Genomic DNA, 18,575 nt, shown 5'->3' on the forward strand with positions numbered 1-18,575 from the left:
GGTCACAAAGTTATGATTGAGACTCTGACATCAACAGAGTGTTTTAGGAACATGAGACATGGAAAGTTGCCTGATACCAAGTCAGACCATTGGTCCATCTAGCTCAGTATTGCCTACACGAGCTTCCATCAACTTGGGATCTTCTAGGTGTTTTGTCCAACAACTCCCATCAGCCCCACCCAGCCGCTGATCAGTGATGATGGGAGATGTGACTCAAAACATCTGGAGGGCTCCAGGTTGACAAACGTTGGTCAGCAGGGCTTCAGACTGGAGCGTGTGTGTATGTCTCTCTCCTGGCCCTACCTTGATATGCCAATGATTGAACCCAGGACCTTCTAGATCAGGGGTGTCAAACTCAAATTCATCGGGGGCCGCATCAGCAGTTTGGTCACCCTCAAAGGGCCGGTTGTATCTGTAGGACTTACAGTACAGGAGAGAAGGGTTCAGGCAGCCGTTGGATCTGTCACATCACAGGATGGCATGCGCTCAATATAAAAACAAGTGGAGGTTTCCTGAATGCATGTAAAGTGGAGGTTTGCTGTGTAGAACGGCCGCCACCGCTAGAGGGCAGATGTTCTCTGGCTTGTAGGCCCCCGCGCATGCGCTGAAGAGCCGGCTTTCTTGTGTCAAAAAAAAAAAAAACGAGAATAAAAGGTGAAGGCTGGCGGCGGCTACACGGGCCACATGACGAGGTCTGGCAGGCCGGATTCGGCCCGCGGGCCTTGTGTTTGACACCCGTGTTCTAGATTCAAAGCAGGTGCTCTTCTACTGAGCTGTGGATGTTCCCTAAACGTTTTATACATTTGCCTGGTCAGGGTGCATTGTTTGCGTTTTGAATTGGCAGATCTGCAAAAGATCTCTGGGAAATTCACCACCTTCCACCTGACTCCCCCCCCCCCCCGCCCCGCTTGGGCAGCGTACAGGCTTCCCCTATCTGTGCCATCAGTCTGTGCACGTTCTCCATGCCTGCCAGGGGCACAGTTGCCGCTCTTCATGCCTCTTCCTCCTCTTGCGTTCAGGTCACATTAACCCAGGCACGCACTCTCCCACATGCACATGCACGCATGTTTATATTTCCACAATAATCCAAAACGAATATGCCTGGGCAAGAAAGGTTACCCGCCTGCCATCTGATTTTAGCCAAGTGTGTATGCAAATGCGCTTATTAATGTGTTTGTGTGCGGCGTAAATATTGCAAATCTAATCTGTTTATATATGTAATTCACACACAGCTGTGCTCACGCCTGCCTATTGCCAATATTTCCAGGCGGGCGGAGGGGGCGGTTCGGCGGGAGGCCTATTGTTGGGAACAAAAGGCTCAACAGCTTAGCGCCATGGAGGTGGAGCCGATTACCATCCTGGGCTCCTTTGGTATTCCCCCGAGGGAGGCCATTTTAATGACAGCCTGGCTGTGCATGTGAGTAGACGGAACGTACCAACTCCAAAGAGAGGTGGCGGCATTGCTGTTTGCTCCCATTGCTTGAGGAAGGCACCCCTTAGACGCCATTAGCTGGACTACACCCAGACAATGTACCCCAAAACAACAATAAAAGAAAGTTAAAATTATTTACAGCATCAAGATCGCTTCAACAAGAAGTACAACATGTGTATATTGATATGAATGTACACAATATACCTTGGTACATGAGGTGTATCTGAGAGTCTCTTCCAGCCCCTGGCACTTGGGGTTACTGCAGGGTACTACATACTTAAATGATTCAGACCGTGAGCCTATCAGCACAAAGTTGCCTATGTTAAGGTACATAGAGAAATTCAAATTTAGACTTTTAATGTCGTAGAAGACAAACCAACAAATTTCCCCACCATTTCCTCCAAATCACATCAGTTTCCCTATTCAGTACAAGCACAATCGCTAGATAAAGTCATCTTAAACTAAATTAATTTCCCCAAATTTAGACCTCACGCCGTAACCCAGATCACACAATCTCAGTTTCCTAATAATAGTAATTACTATTATTTAAATTTGTACACCACTCTTCATCCGTAGATCTCAGGGTGGTTCACAACAACACAAACACAAAATACACAATAAAAATAAGAACAAAAACAAACCAATAATCTTCCCTGTCACAACACATTTGAAAGGGCACCTGATGCCAAATTCATTGCCTGCCTGTAATAACATAAGACAATCCTGCAGGATCAGAATAAAGGCCCATGTAGGGAACATCCTGTTCTCAAAGTGGTCAACCAAATGCCTATGGAAAACTATAATAAAGGTGATCACCCATAGAAACTGCCCTAACAGAAATCCGCCAAAGTAGCCATGTTCATCATTGGAGAGAGGGCGAGAGAGAGAGGAAGGAAGGAAGGAAGGAAGGAATTAACCTATGTGCATCGTAGAAAAATCCCTGACCCCTTGCCTGGTCATCCCAGCAAGGAATTTTTGTGCACAGCTCTCTCTTTTTAAAGGTTTACTAGATTTTTCTGTATGGCAAGAAAATACAGTGACACATTTACCAAAATATGAGTAATATGCTACAATTCTCCAAGCCTGGACAAGTGATGCCAATGGTGTAGTCTGTGGGGAAACTGCCAGGGCACATATACTTCTTTGGCATGCAAAGCGAAAAATATGAGTTTCGACTCACCAGAAAAACCTATTGTGTACACTCTTTATTTTGTACCAATACGAATGCTATCATTTTTATTCCAAGCTAATCCATTGCAGCTGGTACACACCTTTTTTTTTTAAGGCTTATAACACTTTTGTTTCAAAGCTGAAGGTGTGTTTGTGAGTGTGTTTATGTGCTACTAACAAGTACATTGACGTTTGCTCTCTCTCTCTTTTTTAAATACATCATTTTTGCAAACGCCCTGGAGGGGCATATTTAGTAAGGAAAAGAAGAAGTGATTCAGTTGACATTTATGAGACCTTATTCAAAACCAAAACCCAAGAACAAAGGCTCATCTACTCCAGCATCCTGCTGTCAAAGTGGCCAATCAGATGCCTCAGGGAAGCTCACAAGCTTAACCTGAGTGCAATAACGTCTCTCCCCGCTTTTGTTTCCCTAGCACAAATGGCGTTCAGGGGCATATTTCCTCCAACAGTCAAGGTAGACTAGGGCCATCATCATGGCCAGTAGCCACCATTAGCTTTGTCCCTCATGTTTCTTGGTCCTACCCCCTTATGGGTTTATTAGAGGCTGCTAGAATTACCTGACACCTTTCCAATGCCCAGGGTAGAGACCTCTCTGTTTTGTCTTCTTGGGTGCCGCCATCCGGAGTTCTGCAAAGTTTTCCTTGCAAGGTTAGTTTTCCTTCATCGCATTTGTATAGCTGGAGTTCCTTGGATGGAGCTCAGTAGCAAATCAGAATTTTTAAGCACGCTGAAAAAACTTGCAGGTCTGGGATGGCTTGCACTAGCAACGAAATAATTCCATTAACAATCCACCCCCCAAAAAAAAACATGAACACCAAGCAGATACCTGGGTGCTGGATTTTAATACTTGGTTGCAGCCTTCCTTGGCAAATTCTAATCCCTCGATAATGGAAATCCTGGTGCATAACCTTAGCTGCAGCCTCCGGAATGGCATTATCGCCACATTGATAAACATGCCATCTGAGCTCCGTTAGTCAGAACATAATGGCTTTGTGTATCTTGTCATGCCATTTGTTTCGGCAGATAAAATATGGGGCCTACAAGTAACACATATGCAAACATTAGCATGCTTGTTTCTAGTCGCTTCTTGGTTATTTATAGCCCCCCTGTTTACACATCGTGGCAGGGACACCAGAGAACCTAATAAATTATGTCGCGGAGGGAACGCGGGGGAGCGTCAGCTTGCAAAATGGCTTTAGGAGGCCTTGTGTTCTAGCCCTTCAATAGCCATGGCAACCATTTTTGCAAAGCACATATCTGCATTGTCTACCGACAATGGCCGCTGATCCATCAAGCCACAGAATTTCTTAATGCTTCTTTTTTAAAATAAAAAAAGTGCTACCCAGATACACGCTGCGTTTGCGTTTTTAACTCCCGATGACCAGTTCTTTTTATGGGGCCTTCAGCAAGCATTAATGTCTGTGAGGCCACAGAAATCTTGCTCATATTTATCACTACCTGCCACCGCCCTCGCCTGAAAAGAAAAGCAGGCGGAGCATTTATAAAGGAAAATTGTTGTAAATGGACAAATATTTTAAGACACAGGTGGGATGGATTAGTCCTCTCAACCCCACTCGCATTTTGAGAATTGTCAGCTGCCAACCTGTTTTCCTTTGTTTTGGATGTTTGGATGTGATGCCAATAAAAGGTTTGATGATGATGAACCTGTTTTCCACAGTAAATTGCTCATTCTTCAGCGGTCATTTTGATGTACTAAAGACAGCTTAGTGTTGCTACTGTCAGGGGCAGTGTGCTTCTGGATACTGGCTACTGGGAATCTCCAATGGGGAGAGTGCTGTTGTTCTCCCATCCTTCTTGCGGTCTTTCCTTTTGGGCATCTGGTTGGCCACTGTGAGTTAAGGGTGCTGGACTAGATGGGCCACTGGCCTGATCCAGCACTAGGTAGAGGAGAGAGGGCCCCTGGAAGAGCTTCGTTTGGCCCCTAGGCCAGAGGTTCCCCACTCCTGAAATAGCCATCTTTTTTGAAGAGTAGTAGCAGAAGAGTTTGTGAAGAGCAGCGGCCTTTCTTCACAAAAGATTTTCCCCCCCACTTTATACTTTTGTCTTTAGTAACGGGTGCTTGTGACGAGGTGAGGGGCTTATTCTTTGTCTGACCACCCCTGCACATTTTAGAGGGGTGATTGCCTTGACCTGAGATGCAACAGAAGGCCTTTCCTCCCTCTGGCCAGGGCATACCTTAGGAATTGCTGCTGCCAGAGTTCAGACGCCTATAAATACATCCCTGGTGTTTATGTTGTTTTCTTCTTTCCTAAGCTGTCTTCAGGGCTCGGCCCTGGACCACTTGCCTGTTGCAAATATCCGTATCCCAAGGAGGTCCATGGGAACTGATTACTAGGGGAATTGGTTTTAGCTTCTAGTACCGATCTGTATTAGAGACATGGGTGGCACTGTGGTCTAAACCACAAAGCCAAGGGCTTGCCGATCAGAAGGTCAGCGGTTTGAATCCCCGCGACGGGGTAAGCTCCTGTTGTTCGGTCCCAGCTCCTTCCAACCTAGCAGTTCGAAAGCACGCCAAAGTGCAAGTAGATAAATAGGTACCACTCTGGTGGGAAGGTAAACGGTGTTTCTGTGTGCTGCTCTGGTTTTTTCCAGAAGCGGCTTTGTCATGCTGGCCACATGACCCGGAAGCTGTCTGCAGACAAACGCCGCCTCCCTTGGCCAGTAAAGCAAGATGAGCGCCGCAACCCCAGAGTTGTGTGCGCCTGGAGTTAACGGTCAGGGGTCCCTTTACCAATCTGTATTGCCTTGAGTTGTCAGTGAAGATTCAGAGGTGGCTATCCCACATTTGTTTCTAGACTGGAGGCTTGTTCCCATGTTGCACTGGACTCAGGGACCAGCTGTCTCTTTGTAGAAAAAGGGCATACACTTGTTTGTACAGCTCAGCTGTTGTGTACCCGTGTACGCAGTGCACAGTTAAATATGAACAGGAATTAGTGTAGATATTGTGTAAATGGATTGTGTGCCTGTTCAGTGTAACACATGAACAACCCTACGTGTGTATACACATCTGTTTCTTGTAAGATGAGCTGAATAAATGAATGAATATTTATTATTATGGCTAAACAGCCAGCATACTAAATTTAAGATGAAGGAAAATTATTGATGGAAGGAAAAGCACCTGTTGATTTCAGCAAAAACGCGCAGCGACCCTGGTCTAGAAACTGACTTTGTGCTTCATTACCTTCTGGAACAAATGAATAGTTTTCCTCCTGCCTTTGTGGTTTTACTCACCTTAAGACTTGAATTAAACTCCAGCATGTGTACCTGATACAATTCTTTGGAGTGTGTGTGGTGGGGCCGGGGCGGGGGGGAGTATGTGTGCTCTATTTTGCCCACTCCTGATTTAGCATATCATTGCTGTGGGAAATAGATTCCTGCATTTATTTATTTATTTTGTTCCTCTGGAGCGATTTCAGTTTTCCCTGGAGTAGAATATGAAAATAATTCAAAGATTGCTTTTACTGCAAACGTTTAAACAGAGGAGGCTGAAAACGTAAAGAGGAAAAAGCTTTCGGGAGCTGAGATGGGATATTATAAAGTAGATATTTTATATATTGGCTTATAACTTGTGTAACTCATTCCTAGAAGGCAGCCATGTCCTTTAAAAGCCACCATCCAGTGAATTATTATTTTGAATATCAAAATTAAGTGCCATATGAGTGGAGAACATTTATGAAATTTCTAGTTCTAGGCTGGCAACCTGCCTTGTGTGACTGTCCTTGAGTACACACCATACATTTAATGTGCATATATAGCACAGCACCCCCTCCCGTCCTATAAACACTTCACAGAGCTGCAGTTCCCAGCAGCCTTAAAAACTACAGTTCCCAGGATTCTTTGGGGGAAGCCGTTGCATGTGTTCAGTGGCATTACTTCTGTATGCCAAGAGGCACCTTCCACAACAAAAGAGGTATCAGAAGACATGGGAGAGACCCCAGGTTTGCAGAAGTACAAAAGGCTTTAGGGATAGAGTCTTTGTGGGATGGAGAAAAAGGCTCCCCAAACAGCACACTGAGGATTAAACCTGCTCAGGGGCCATGAAGCACTTCATTGCAGTTTCCACTTGTGTGTAATAAAATACGAGCACACTTTTGTGTCCACTGTTAGTCCTACTCAGTGTAGACCCATTGAAATTAATGGGCTTGACTCACTTAGATCCATTGGTGGGTCTGCTCTGAGTAGGACTTGGTTGGATGCAAACCGTAATTGTCGCAAGCTGTGATTAAACGCAACAATTAACATTCCATCAAGGTTTTTGGATAACCTGTTAAATCTGCATTCCAGATCTGTCAGTTGACTGTTGCCACTTTGTTAAACTAGTGTTTGTTTGTTTTTTAAAAAAAGATGGATTCATCTTTAAATGGCTCACATTCATCCAGCCCTGCGGTGTGCAACAGAAGCAATTCAGAGCTTTAAATTATTGAACCAGGGATGCTCCTGAGGTAAATCCACAGTTGGGCATGTTAATCAGTTATCAAAAACAGAGATCAACAGCTAGCGTGTCCTTTTCGTTCTCTGCCCTCTGCTTTTCCAGGGACACAATAAATTTCCAAAAGTTCAACATACATGTGATGGAAAGCCGGGGGGAAACCCTATTATCTTTTGTAAGATGCTCTGAGTATTGATTTGAATAGAAGAGCAGAGTTGAAATATGCATTGATAATAATTATGATGGTGATGGCTAATCCGCAAAAACTTAAGCCAGGTTTCTAATAAGTGCACAACTGTCTGTGTGCACCTGAAAAGGCTCTGGGCTTGGGTCTCTGGATAATCTGTGCACATTATGATACATGGCAAACTAGCTTCCGAAATCGACAAGGGCTTTTAAAAGCAAAGTGTGGTATGAGATGATAGTGATTTATTGCATTTATATCAGATACACATTTTAAAAACAAATACAAAGCAGTTGCAAACATTCCCAAAACAATTACAATTTGAAACATTTAAAAGCAGTTGCGAAATTTTTAAAAACAGCTAAAAACATTTTTCTATCCAGTAATCTTAGGGTTGCCAGGAACAGTATTTTCCAGTAGCCTTGCTGAATGCTGAAGTTCCTTGCAGAATGTTACGAGGGGTTCATTAATAAGATTAGTGATGGCCGACAAACACCCCTAGTAGACAGTTTTCCCATGACCACTGATTCGCAAGGGAATATTGCATGTTTTCTAGGGAACAGCATAATGGTGAGGACTAACAGGTCCAGCCAATTCCCATGCAAACTGAGTATGCACCCATTGAAATGGTAGAAGTAGGACAGGCAAAAGGAAAGTGTGACCAAAATCTAGAGGAAGATCTAGCACAGTGGTAAAGAACCTGTGCGCTCCCCAGATTTTATCGGGACTCCCAACACATCTCAGCCCCAGCCAGCACGGTCAATCGTCGGGTGAGAGGAGTTGTGCGGTCCACTAACACTTGGAGGGCCACAGATTCCTGAACTAGTTCCTGCAAGTTGTTGTAACTTTTGAGAAGAGGGAGAGCCAGTGTCAGACTAGGACTTGGGAGGCCAGGGTTTGAATCCCTGCTCAGCCTTGGAACTCATTGGACTACCTTGGGCCAGTCACAGTTACTTAGCCTAACCCATCTTGTAGGATTTCCATGGGGAGGAAGAGAGCCATGTATGTCACCTAGAGTTCCTTGGAGGGAAGGTGAGATACATAAAAAAATATATGCTGGAATAGGTGGACTTGTGGTCTGGATAACCACATTTTCAAGCAAGTGTTGCAGGCTCTGGACCAGAGGCAGGCCTGATTGGTTGTGTAGTCCAAGACATCAGGAGACTGGAAAAGGCTGGACAAGTTTATGCTTTTTACTGAGAAGCGGTCCAGAGTTGTGTTGTAAATGTAAAGCAATTGGGGGATTCTAGCATCTATACAATTTAGACGATGCAAGACTGTTAAGGGTCTTCCCCCTTCCTAAATGTGCCCCAGAATCCACTTAAACACCCAGCAAATTGGGGAGGTGTTTTTCTGAAGGTGTGAAGCAGCTTATAGCAGGGATAGCCAATGTGGTCCGGTCCGTCCGGTCCCGTCTCCCCCCCGCCCCCCGGAATGTTGTGGACTACAACTCTCATCAGCCCCAGCCAGCATGTCTAATAGAGCTGTTGATGGAGATTGTAGTACAAAACTTTGGGGGGGGGCTCATTGGATCCCCCTTGCATATAGGGTCTAATAAATGGAGGCCCATTTCTTTAAAAAAGAAGAAGAAGAAGATTTATTTGAACTGTGAAACTCCCCCCCCCCCTTACTGGTACAATTGTTAAATTCTTTTGCGGGGAGGGGAAGCAACCGCAATTCCCCACTCTGTGGGCCAAAGTAAATAACCTGTCATAATGCATTTAACAAATGAGGATGCAAACCACAAGAGTAATGCACAGGAGAAGAAGGATCTCGTTCCTTGGCGCAGAGATTACTGAGGTTTGGGAACCTCGGAAATTGCTGGATTAAACTGGGGTCAGAGTAGAGCAAGCCGCAAAATGGTCCCCAAGCTACAGGAAGCAGTAGCCAAGGGTAATAGAGCTTCACCAGTAGGACAGGAAGGTGGAAGCTGATGGTTATTTAAGGAAGAGGCCTGGTGTTTTATGTCTCTGCGAGAGGGACATTTCTTTGGGTTGCTTTTGCTCCTCTGTTTAAAAATAAACCTCTGGCCTTCTGTCACAGCAGCAGGTAGAGTTGCTAGACATATCTGATTTCAGAACATTTCTTGCTGGAGCCAGGTGGACCAGCCAACTGAGTCGCACAAGCCCACGAAAGAACAGAAGCTACCACCTACCACCATCCCAATGGTGCAAATTCCATGGTGCTTAGAGATCCATGGCTTGTACCCAGTCTTAATCCTATCTATCAAAGTAAATGGACATGACTAACTTAGGCTCATTAATTTAAGCAGGTCTGCTCTAGTAGGACATAAATTGGATGCAACCCAGTGGTTTGTTCTGGCAGCCCCACTTACTTAGACTTAAGGTCTTTCTTTCTTTTTTACCACCTCCCCACCCACTCCCATTAAAACGAGAATCTTTCTCAGCCAACACAATCTACTCGTATTCTGTAGCAAAATCCGAACTGATCCTTGTTTGTGTTTATGGCTACATGGCCCCCTCCACCCCCTGCATAAAATTTAGAAGGACTTTCTGAGTGAGATCTCTAGATGGATTAAAAATAGACTTTATTTGGGGAGACTTTTTGTATCTGGGGATTAGGTTATATTTAGCGAGCATCTCAATATGTTTCAATCCGAGGTTCAGTATCTGCTCAGGACCCATAAAAATTAGAGCACAAATGTGTTGATAGCTTTTAGTGGATTATATGCAGACAAGTCCGTAATAAAGACAGCTGATGAGCCTTTTCATTCACACTCTTGGGTGCTAAGAGCTACATTCAAAAAATGAAAATGGCTGTTAGGTGGCTGGCTACCTAGCAGTCTGTTGCTCTTTTAGAACAAAGAAACAATAAGCAGAAGGAAACACCTGGGTGTGTCAATGCTACATGAGTTGCTAGCATGGGCACCCACAGGGGTTCCCTTGTTGCCTGGAGGGTCCCCGTCTCCCAGTGAAAGTAGGCCTTAAAGAAACATCTTTGTAGACAGTAGACATGTGTGTTGGGTTGTGGTGTGTGCAGGGCCCATGAGAATTTCTCCTGTTTGTAAATGTACCCGTGGGCCCAAAAAGGTTGGCAACCCCTGCTGGCTTCCCCCCAAAGAGTGCTGGGAATTTGTATAATGAAAGTGTTGGCAATTCTCCTTTAAAGATCCCAAGCCCTCTTGCAGAACAAAAACCCCAGAGTTCTCCCTCGGAAGACCTGCTCAGATATGTGTGCCATGGGTATGCTCAATGTGTTAATTAGTGTCTAAGCTTTGATGGATAGGTGTCTTACTAACTCGGAGCATGAATGCATGTTCAGGCGACAGCTTCCCACAATATATGTTGTAGAATTTACTGCTAGACCAGAAGACTAGGCAATGGGACCATGACAGAGGGGTAGAAAGTTGCAATGGCCAGAATCCAGCCAAACCCTTCCTAAAATACAGAGACTGGATCAAATGTAAATCATTGCAGTGCTGATATTTCCAATGACCTAGAACCCTTCCCCTGGGGGGGAAAGCACAAATAACCTTTTTGATTTCTGAACATACTTGGACAAGTTTATTAAATATATTTTACTATTTTAATTAAGCACTTGGCTGTTTTTTTTGAGGTGTCAGGGAGATTGTTATCTTGTAGTCAACTCAGAATAAAACATTTCTTCCTCTCTGTATGCTGCTGTTGGATTTGTATAAATCTTTGTTTACAGCATCCTGGGTTTGATCCCCCCACCCCACCCCGGCCATAAACTCACTAAGACTGACTTGTGATTGGGTTTGTGGTGGTATTATTTTTTCATGCTTCATGTTTGTGTTGTTAAACCGCCTTGCAGATAGAAAGGCAGGATACATGTATTTTAAATAAGTACAGTGGTGCCTCGCAAGACGAAAAGAATCCATTCTGTGATTCTCTTCGTCTAGCGGTTTTTTCGTCTTGCGAAGCAAGCCCATTGACGGATTAGCGGATTAGCGCCATTAGCGGCTTTTACGGCTTATCTGCTGATCGGATCAGCTGATAAGCGGCTTAGCGGCTTAGAAAAGGGGGGGGGGAACCCCACAGGAACTCGCAAGGCATTGTCGTCTTGCGAAGCAAGCCCATAGGAAATTCGTTTTGCGAAGCACCTCCAAAACGGAAAACTCTTTCGTCTAGCGAGTTTTCCGTCTTGCGAGGCATTCGTCTTGCGGGGCACCACTGTATGGGATTTGGGCCAAGTCTCCTTCCTTTCCTCTGTAGAGAACCTTTGGCCTTGCTAAACTACAGTTCCCACCATCCCCGGCCATTGCTTATGCTTGCTGGGGCTGATGGGAGTTGCAGTCCAACAACATCTGGAAGGCCAGAGGTTCCCCACACCTGGTCTAAGCCCACCCTTCTGTAATGCTGGGTGTTGGAATCAGCACAGGATGGATATCCAGCATGTTGTTTGCTGGACAACAACTCCCACCATCCTGATTATTGGCCATGCTGGCTGCTAGGGAGTTGGAGTCCAACAGCATCTTGAGGACTTCAGTTGGCCACCCCTGCATTACAGTATTAATGCATGTGAGCCACTTTGCCATGATCATCCTAACAAGCAGCAGCATTTATATTGCACTTAGATTTGGCACTCATTTGCCTGGTGGTTCTGGGACGCGGGTGGCGCTGTGGGTTAAACCACAGAGCCTAGGACTTGCCGATCAGAAGGTTGGCGGTTTGAATCCGCGCGACGGGTTAAGCTCCTGTTGCTCGGTCCCTGCTCCTGCCAACCTAGCAGTTCGAAAGCATGTCAAAGTGCAAATAGATAAATAGGTATCGCTCTGGCGGGAAGGTAAATGGCGTTTCCGTTCGCTGCTCTGGTTCGCCAGATGCGGCTTAGTCATGCTGGCCACATGACCCGGAAGCTGTACACCGATGAGCGCCGCAACCCCAGAGTCGGTCACGACTGGACCTAATGGTCAGGGGTCCCTTTACCTTTACTGCCTGGTAGTATTAGCAGGGAATAATGAGAGTTGCACCCCAGGAACCTCTGCGGGGCCCTTGGGTCGGCTGCCCCTCTTGCTAACGGTCCTCCTACAGCCTTTGCTGCGGGGAGTCTGCCTAGGTGATCCAGGCCGCCTTTTGCAGCTCGCCCGGTGCCTCTTGTTTCTCTCTTTCTCCCTTCTGCCGCTCAGCCCAGCTCAGATCACATGTTAAGCTGCTGCCTCCGCCGCCGCTGCCTCTTCCCTCCCCTTTTGTAGTGTCAGAGCCTCCCCGGGTAACAAGCGATCCCCGGCTCCTCCGGCTGCTGCCTCCTCCGCTGCCACCTCCATGCAGGACGCCCCTACTTGGAGATCCGGATTTTGACTCTTCCACTCTCAGCAGCGGCTGAAACAGGCAAAGGAGAAACGCTGCTCTCTGCTTTGGCGGCGGCTGGTTTGTTGCTTCGGAGTTCTTCTTCCTCCTCCTCTTCCCCCTCCCAGAAGGGAAATCACCCCTCCGCAGGGTGTGTGTTTGTTTGTTTGTGTGTGTGTGTGTGTGTGTGTGTGTGTCAGTTTGTACGTCAGTCATTTTTGTGCAATCGGTGTGCGCGCGTGCTTGTGTTTTGTGGTAGGGGAGAGCTTTGAAAAACCCTTTGCTCCTTCTCCGGCTCTCTTTTCGATCCGGATTTAAACATCACTTTGAAACTCTTCTTTTCTCCCCTCCACCCACACCCTCCCACTCTCTGTGTATTTAGGGGAGGAGTGTTGGAACCGAGAAATCTGCAAACACAGAAGTGTTGAGTTTTCTGGGGAGGTGGGGTGGGCTGTATTTTGTGTGTTGCGGTTTGTTTTTGTTTTGTTTTTAATCATTGCCAAACTGGATTATTTGGGAAGCCCAAACGGAAGTCTTTGGCAGCCCTGGATTTTGGAACTGAATATGGACTGATTCTCTCCCCAAAAAGGTGGGGAATAGTAAAGCAGTCTGTTTCTTTTCCTGGAAGAGATTTATTTGGAAATCTTCTCCATATATGTCTCTCTGTATAAATATATATAAACTTTCGAAAGAAACCTGGATGCTTTGAGCTCGGAATGAGTTTTTCATCTTTTCACAGCTCAGACAGCAACCCCCTTCTCTGTCCAGAATTGTAGAGAAGGAAAAGCACTATTCTCTCGCTCCTCCACCCCTAGCTTAAGATGGAATTAGATCTTGCTTCAGGTTTTCAACATTTATTTTCACGGAAACCAGCAGCTTGCCTTCTCAAAGCCCTCCAAACAAAGCACACAGCCTATGTCATTTTGAGCTAAAAGGTTGTTTTTTCTCGTGTGTTTCTTAAAAAAATAATAATAATTGAATCCTGGATGAGACTTGAGACTGAAATCTGAAAATTTGCAATTTCTGTGGGACTTAACCTGCATATTTGTGCAACCCCTAATCCGGTAACTTTTTAAACTACCGTGCTGGTTAAAGAGATTTTCTCTTTGCCTCTGCTGACATTCTATTTTTGTTTTAAACACAGAAACGCTTCATTAAAGGGCTCAGACAGTATGGGAAGAACTTCTTCAGGATCCGAAAAGAGCTGCTTCCCAATAAGGAAACAGTAAGTATCCATGGACTTTATGTAACTTGTTTGTGTGTGCTTGTTTTATGGCACTCTGCATTCCTCCATTTGATCGTACAAAGCTGTTGCCTTTTAACCCTGTGCTGGGCTTTTAACTCAGCTGCTTCTGGGACAGTTTTCAGAGCTGTTGTGTGCGGGTGTGTTTGCCCCCCCCCTCAAAGCAATAGACTTGAGAAAGTAAACCAGTTTACTTTACCAACGCGTGTTTGATCAGATGGTGCTGGCAGTTTAGGGACGCAGCTCAGACCTAATTTTAAATGGATGATGTGATGATAGTAGTTCCAAGGATAGTCGTTGCATTGCTAAACTTGAAGGCCATATTGAAGCCGATTCTAATTGCATTTCGAGGAACAGAAGTCTGTAGGGTGGGTCGGGGTGTCTGCCCTGGCTGTGTCAGGAGGTTGTTGTGTGTGTGTGTCACTTAACGCTTCGGCCGTTAGCAGATGACAGTTTTTGTTTCGCAGCCGATAGGATCGTTCCTGCCACTACAAAACCAACCAGCTGACAGATTTATTTATTTTTTGCTGAAAATCTTGCAGGTGCCTGCATTAGAGAAAATAAGAAATAAATGCCTTTCCTTTTAGAAAGCAGGGGAGATTAGGACCGGTTGAGGTCTAGTAGTTCCTATCTCTAGAAGCTTCTGTTTTCAGAGCTGCTGGTAGTTTCTGTTTGCCGCTGTTTGTCTTTGGGTTAGGAAAAGAGCAATGAAAAACGGCAGGCAGAGGTAGTATTTGTCCCTGGGTGTTTGTTCCATGGGATACTTGCATATTTTTAAAGCAACATCAAGGTGATTGTTCAGCAAATGCTTAAAGAATGGTTTCTCATGGTGGAACCTCTTTGCCACGAAAATGTCGCCGTCTTCATTTCTCTGAACAGAGGCAGGCAGGGAGAGAGTCACTGTGATTGTGAGTCATGGTTTTAATTTAATTGAGTAACTTGGACTCTGAGGTTTTCCTCCATGGTGCGAAATACGACTGTTGAGCTACTGTGTTGTGACACGAGGACCTGTCATCGTGAAGGATTAATTGTAACATCACATACACCAGGCAGGCAGGCTTCCTGCAGAGTTTTTCTTGCTTTTTGTCCCCGCTATGGGCAAACGGTTATAAAGGAAAAGTAAACTTCTGCATTTTAATAACTTTCTCATTGGACAAAGGCTCTGGGAAGAAAGTTATATCCTTTTCTTAATTAAAAAAAAACCAAAATAAATGGGCACACACCCTAACAAACATTGGCTTTTCTAAAAATATATAAAGAAATAGGTTGTGAGCAGATTTTTTTTGTTTTACGTATCTAACAAAGTCCTTTTAAATTATTCACTCTCTGCAATGATACGGGGTGTGGGTGGGTGTATTATTTATTTGCAAAGTCAAGTGGGAAAAAGGAGGTTCGCCCAGTCACCCTCGTTGGACTTTGAACTTGCCAAGTCACATAACTTGTGCCCTCCCCTTTAGAAGAAGGGTAAAAGCGGGGCAGGGAAGAGTTATAGGCTGTGTGGAAAAAAAGAACTCAGGGTGCTGACGCCACTCAAGCATCACATTTTTATTGTGGGAGGCCTAAACATTTTGTGTTAGAGGAGATGGGGCATTGAAGCCCGAGCTGTTTGATGTCCTGCCTCTAGTGGTAACTGATCTGCGAGTAACCTTTGACCTACAATGGGTTGTTTAATCTCTGCTTCCTGTTCTTGCCCACAGCTTTCCTCTTGCTTGATCTTGCCTCAATCAGGCAGAGCTCAAGAATAGGGGTGGGGGCAGGGGGGGACAGAGGGCAGGGCCGGACACAGACTTGCTCTTGTGTGCTTTAAAAAAGACAAAAAATAATGCTTTTGATTTTACAAGCTTTCTTGATTTGTTTTCTCCTCCTAAAACGACCCCACCCCACCCCCTTTTTTTGCTTGAAATTGTTAAGAATGGGATAACACAGAAGGAAGGAAGGAAGGAAGGAAGGAAGGAAGGAAGGAAGGAAGGAAGGAAAAGGGCAACCCCATAGTGAAAGTGAATCTAGAGCAACGCGAGCCTTGAAGTGGAAGAGTGGCTCTTGTTTGTTGGGATCATGACACAGCTAAGACCAGCTTGTTATACCCTTGGGTGCAAGTTTCAAGGCATATTTACCTGGCCTTGGTTAATTTAGCTGGTGGTGATTGCCTTGAATTTGACCTTGGGAATGCCAGATAGAATGCATTACAACTGAGGATCTCTCTTTTGTTTTGGATGATACTGTTTGGAGTTTACCTGCGCTTGTTATTTTTATTATTTAAATACTAAGCATCTGGACCCCAGAATTTTTTTACCTACCAATAGCATCCTTTGACCCAGACCCCAGTCCAAGGGCAGTGAAGAGGAGTTAGTTTTGGTGAGTTGTAGCCAAAGCTAGTCCTGCTCAAGAGTAGACCAGCTGAAATTAATGGATATGGCTAACTTAGGCCCATTAAATTAACTGGGTCTTCTTGAGTGGATGTGCCTTCTGCATATTATATTAGAATCATAGCCTTAGGCTGGTATTCTCTGAATTGAGTTTGTGCATGTGTATTAAATGGCAGTGTGAGTTTAAATTCCTTCTGGTTTGAAATTTCATCATCTTGCAAACAAGTCCACAAAAAAATTGCTAGCCTACTATGGTTTTTATTAGCCTGCTTTCACATATGGATGGGATATAAGTGCATTTAAATCATTAATAAAATGAACATGTTAGTCACCCATGGCATAAAGGAGCAGAAGTGCCAACTTTCCTAATTCTTTCCTTCCAGAAGTCTCCTAGTGGAGATTTCCTTGCCACCGGCAACCAAGCACAATGCTGCAGGAAAGTGCCCTAATTAAGGGGCAGAGAACCTGCTTTGCATGCAGACGGTGCCAGCTTCAATTTCCAATGGCCTCTCCAGGTGGAGATGAGTCTGAAACCCTGGAGAGCCATTGCCAGTCGGTGTAGACAGTTGTGCACTAGGTGGACCAATGGTCTGACTCATCGTAAGGCAGCTTCCTAACAAAATGAATTTCAATAGGGACAAATATAAGGTTCCACATTTAAGCAGGAAGAGGCTGCACAAATATATCATGGGGGACACCTGGCTTGCATGTGAAAAGAATCTCGGGGTCTTAGTAGACCACAAACTTAACATGAGTCAACTGTGTGATACTGCAACAAAAAATGCCATTCTAGGCTGCATAGTGTCCAGATCAAGGGAAGTCATAGTCCTCCTCTATTCTACCTTGGTCAGGCCACACCTGGAGTACTTTGTCCACTTCTGGGCACCACAATTTACAAAGGATATTGGCAAGTTGGAAGGTGTGCAGAGGAAGGTAACCAAGATGATCAAAAGTCTGGAAGCCAAGCCTTATGAGGAATGGTTGAGGGAGTTGGGTATGCTTAGCCTGGAAAAGAGACAACTGAGAGGTGGTGTGATAGCCACCTTCAAATATCTAAATGGATGGAGCCAGATCATTTTCTTCTGCTCTGGAGGCTAGGACCTGAACCAATGGCTTCAAGTTACAAGAAAGGAGATTCCAATTAAACATGAGGAAGAGCTTTCTGAGACTAAGAGCTGTTTGACAGTCTCCCACCAGAGGTGGTGGACTCCCCTGAAGGTTTTTAAGCATAAGTTGGATGGCCATCTGTCATGGTTGCTTTTGTTGAGGTTCCTGCATTGCAGGGCATCAGACTAGATGTTCCTCAGGGTCCCTCCCAACTCTTACAATTCTATAATTCAATAGAGTGGGGGGGGGAGGACTCCTACATCCTATGTATCTGCTATATTTGCTTTTCAATTGTGGCAAGGGCACCTCTCGCTAATGAGTGTGGGCCCCTGGTGGGTATGTTTTTATAAACAGATTCTGCATTCTACTCCACATTTTGTGAGCTGGTTGTTCAGGAACCAAGGTTCCTAAGAATATTAGAAGAGCCCTGCTGGATCAGAACAAAGACCCATCTAGTCAAGCATCCACAATCCCACAATGACCAACCAGATGTCTCTGGGAAGCCCAGGAGGAGGACGTGAGATTGCAGTAGCCTCGCTTCCCCAGAGTTTGGCATTCAGAGATGTGCTGCCCCTGATCCTGGGGGGAAGTGGAGCTAGGGTATCAACATTATGGCTCATAGCCTAATCCTCCATTAATTTGTCTGATCCCCTTTTAAAGTCATCTAGGTTGATGGCCATCACCACATCCTATTCTGAGTTTGGTCTCCTCCTTACAGAAACCAGTGTGCTGAGTCTGACGTAGGAAAACCTGACAATTTTAGAGGATTGGGATAGTTCAGGGCATGTGAACCTTGGAGAGGAAGAAGGGTGTGCATTTTAATTTTCAGTTACTGACATATAAATTAATGCTACACATTTCCTTTGCAAATCAGACTATAAGAAGTTGCCTGCCTGCCTGCCTGCCTGCCTGCCTGCCTTCACATACCAACCTGTCTTAAGTTATTTGCTGCTATTCAATAGCCTGAATGGAAAGAACTGTCTCTTTTTACAAAGGGGTTGGTTTCTGTTCGCCTGGAGGTGATAGTTACTTGCTGTGCTGTTGCAGGTAACTGACTTTTCACCTGCTGTTGGTTGATTTTCATGTTTCATTGTCATAATTTGTACACTCCCCTCCCCCCATTTTTAAAAATTAAATGGTAGTTAAATTTCTTGTTGTCGTCTTACTTTTAATCTAGGGTTTAAGGAGATCATATTCCTACAGATACACTCCCTTCATCCTTTCTTCTCAATAAACCAATGTTTTAATTTTATCGTGCAGTTATTGATTTTTATTTTCTAGCCTGCTCTGTTGCTAGTTCTCTGGGCATGTTACAGTTAAAATAATTTGTGT

At 44.9% G+C, this 18,575-nt stretch overlaps 1 protein-coding gene across 32 annotated transcripts in view; it reads left to right on the forward strand.

Annotated features, from left to right (window-relative positions):
- RERE (arginine-glutamic acid dipeptide repeats) overlaps positions 1-18,575 on the forward strand; it is a 348,430-nt gene that overhangs the window by 262,857 nt on the left and 66,998 nt on the right. For all 32 annotated transcript variants that reach the window (XM_083512803.1, XM_083512817.1, XM_083512818.1 and 29 more), the window contains one exon: positions 13,672-13,752. In XM_083512803.1, coding sequence (XP_083368929.1) covers positions 13,672-13,752 — 81 coding nt within the window. The remainder of the gene's footprint in view (positions 1-13,671; positions 13,753-18,575) is intronic.

This window comes from Podarcis liolepis (assembly GCF_965112155.1).
Source record: "Podarcis liolepis genome assembly, chromosome: 7".
In the NCBI taxonomy this organism is placed as follows: domain Eukaryota; kingdom Metazoa; phylum Chordata; class Lepidosauria; order Squamata; family Lacertidae; genus Podarcis; species Podarcis liolepis.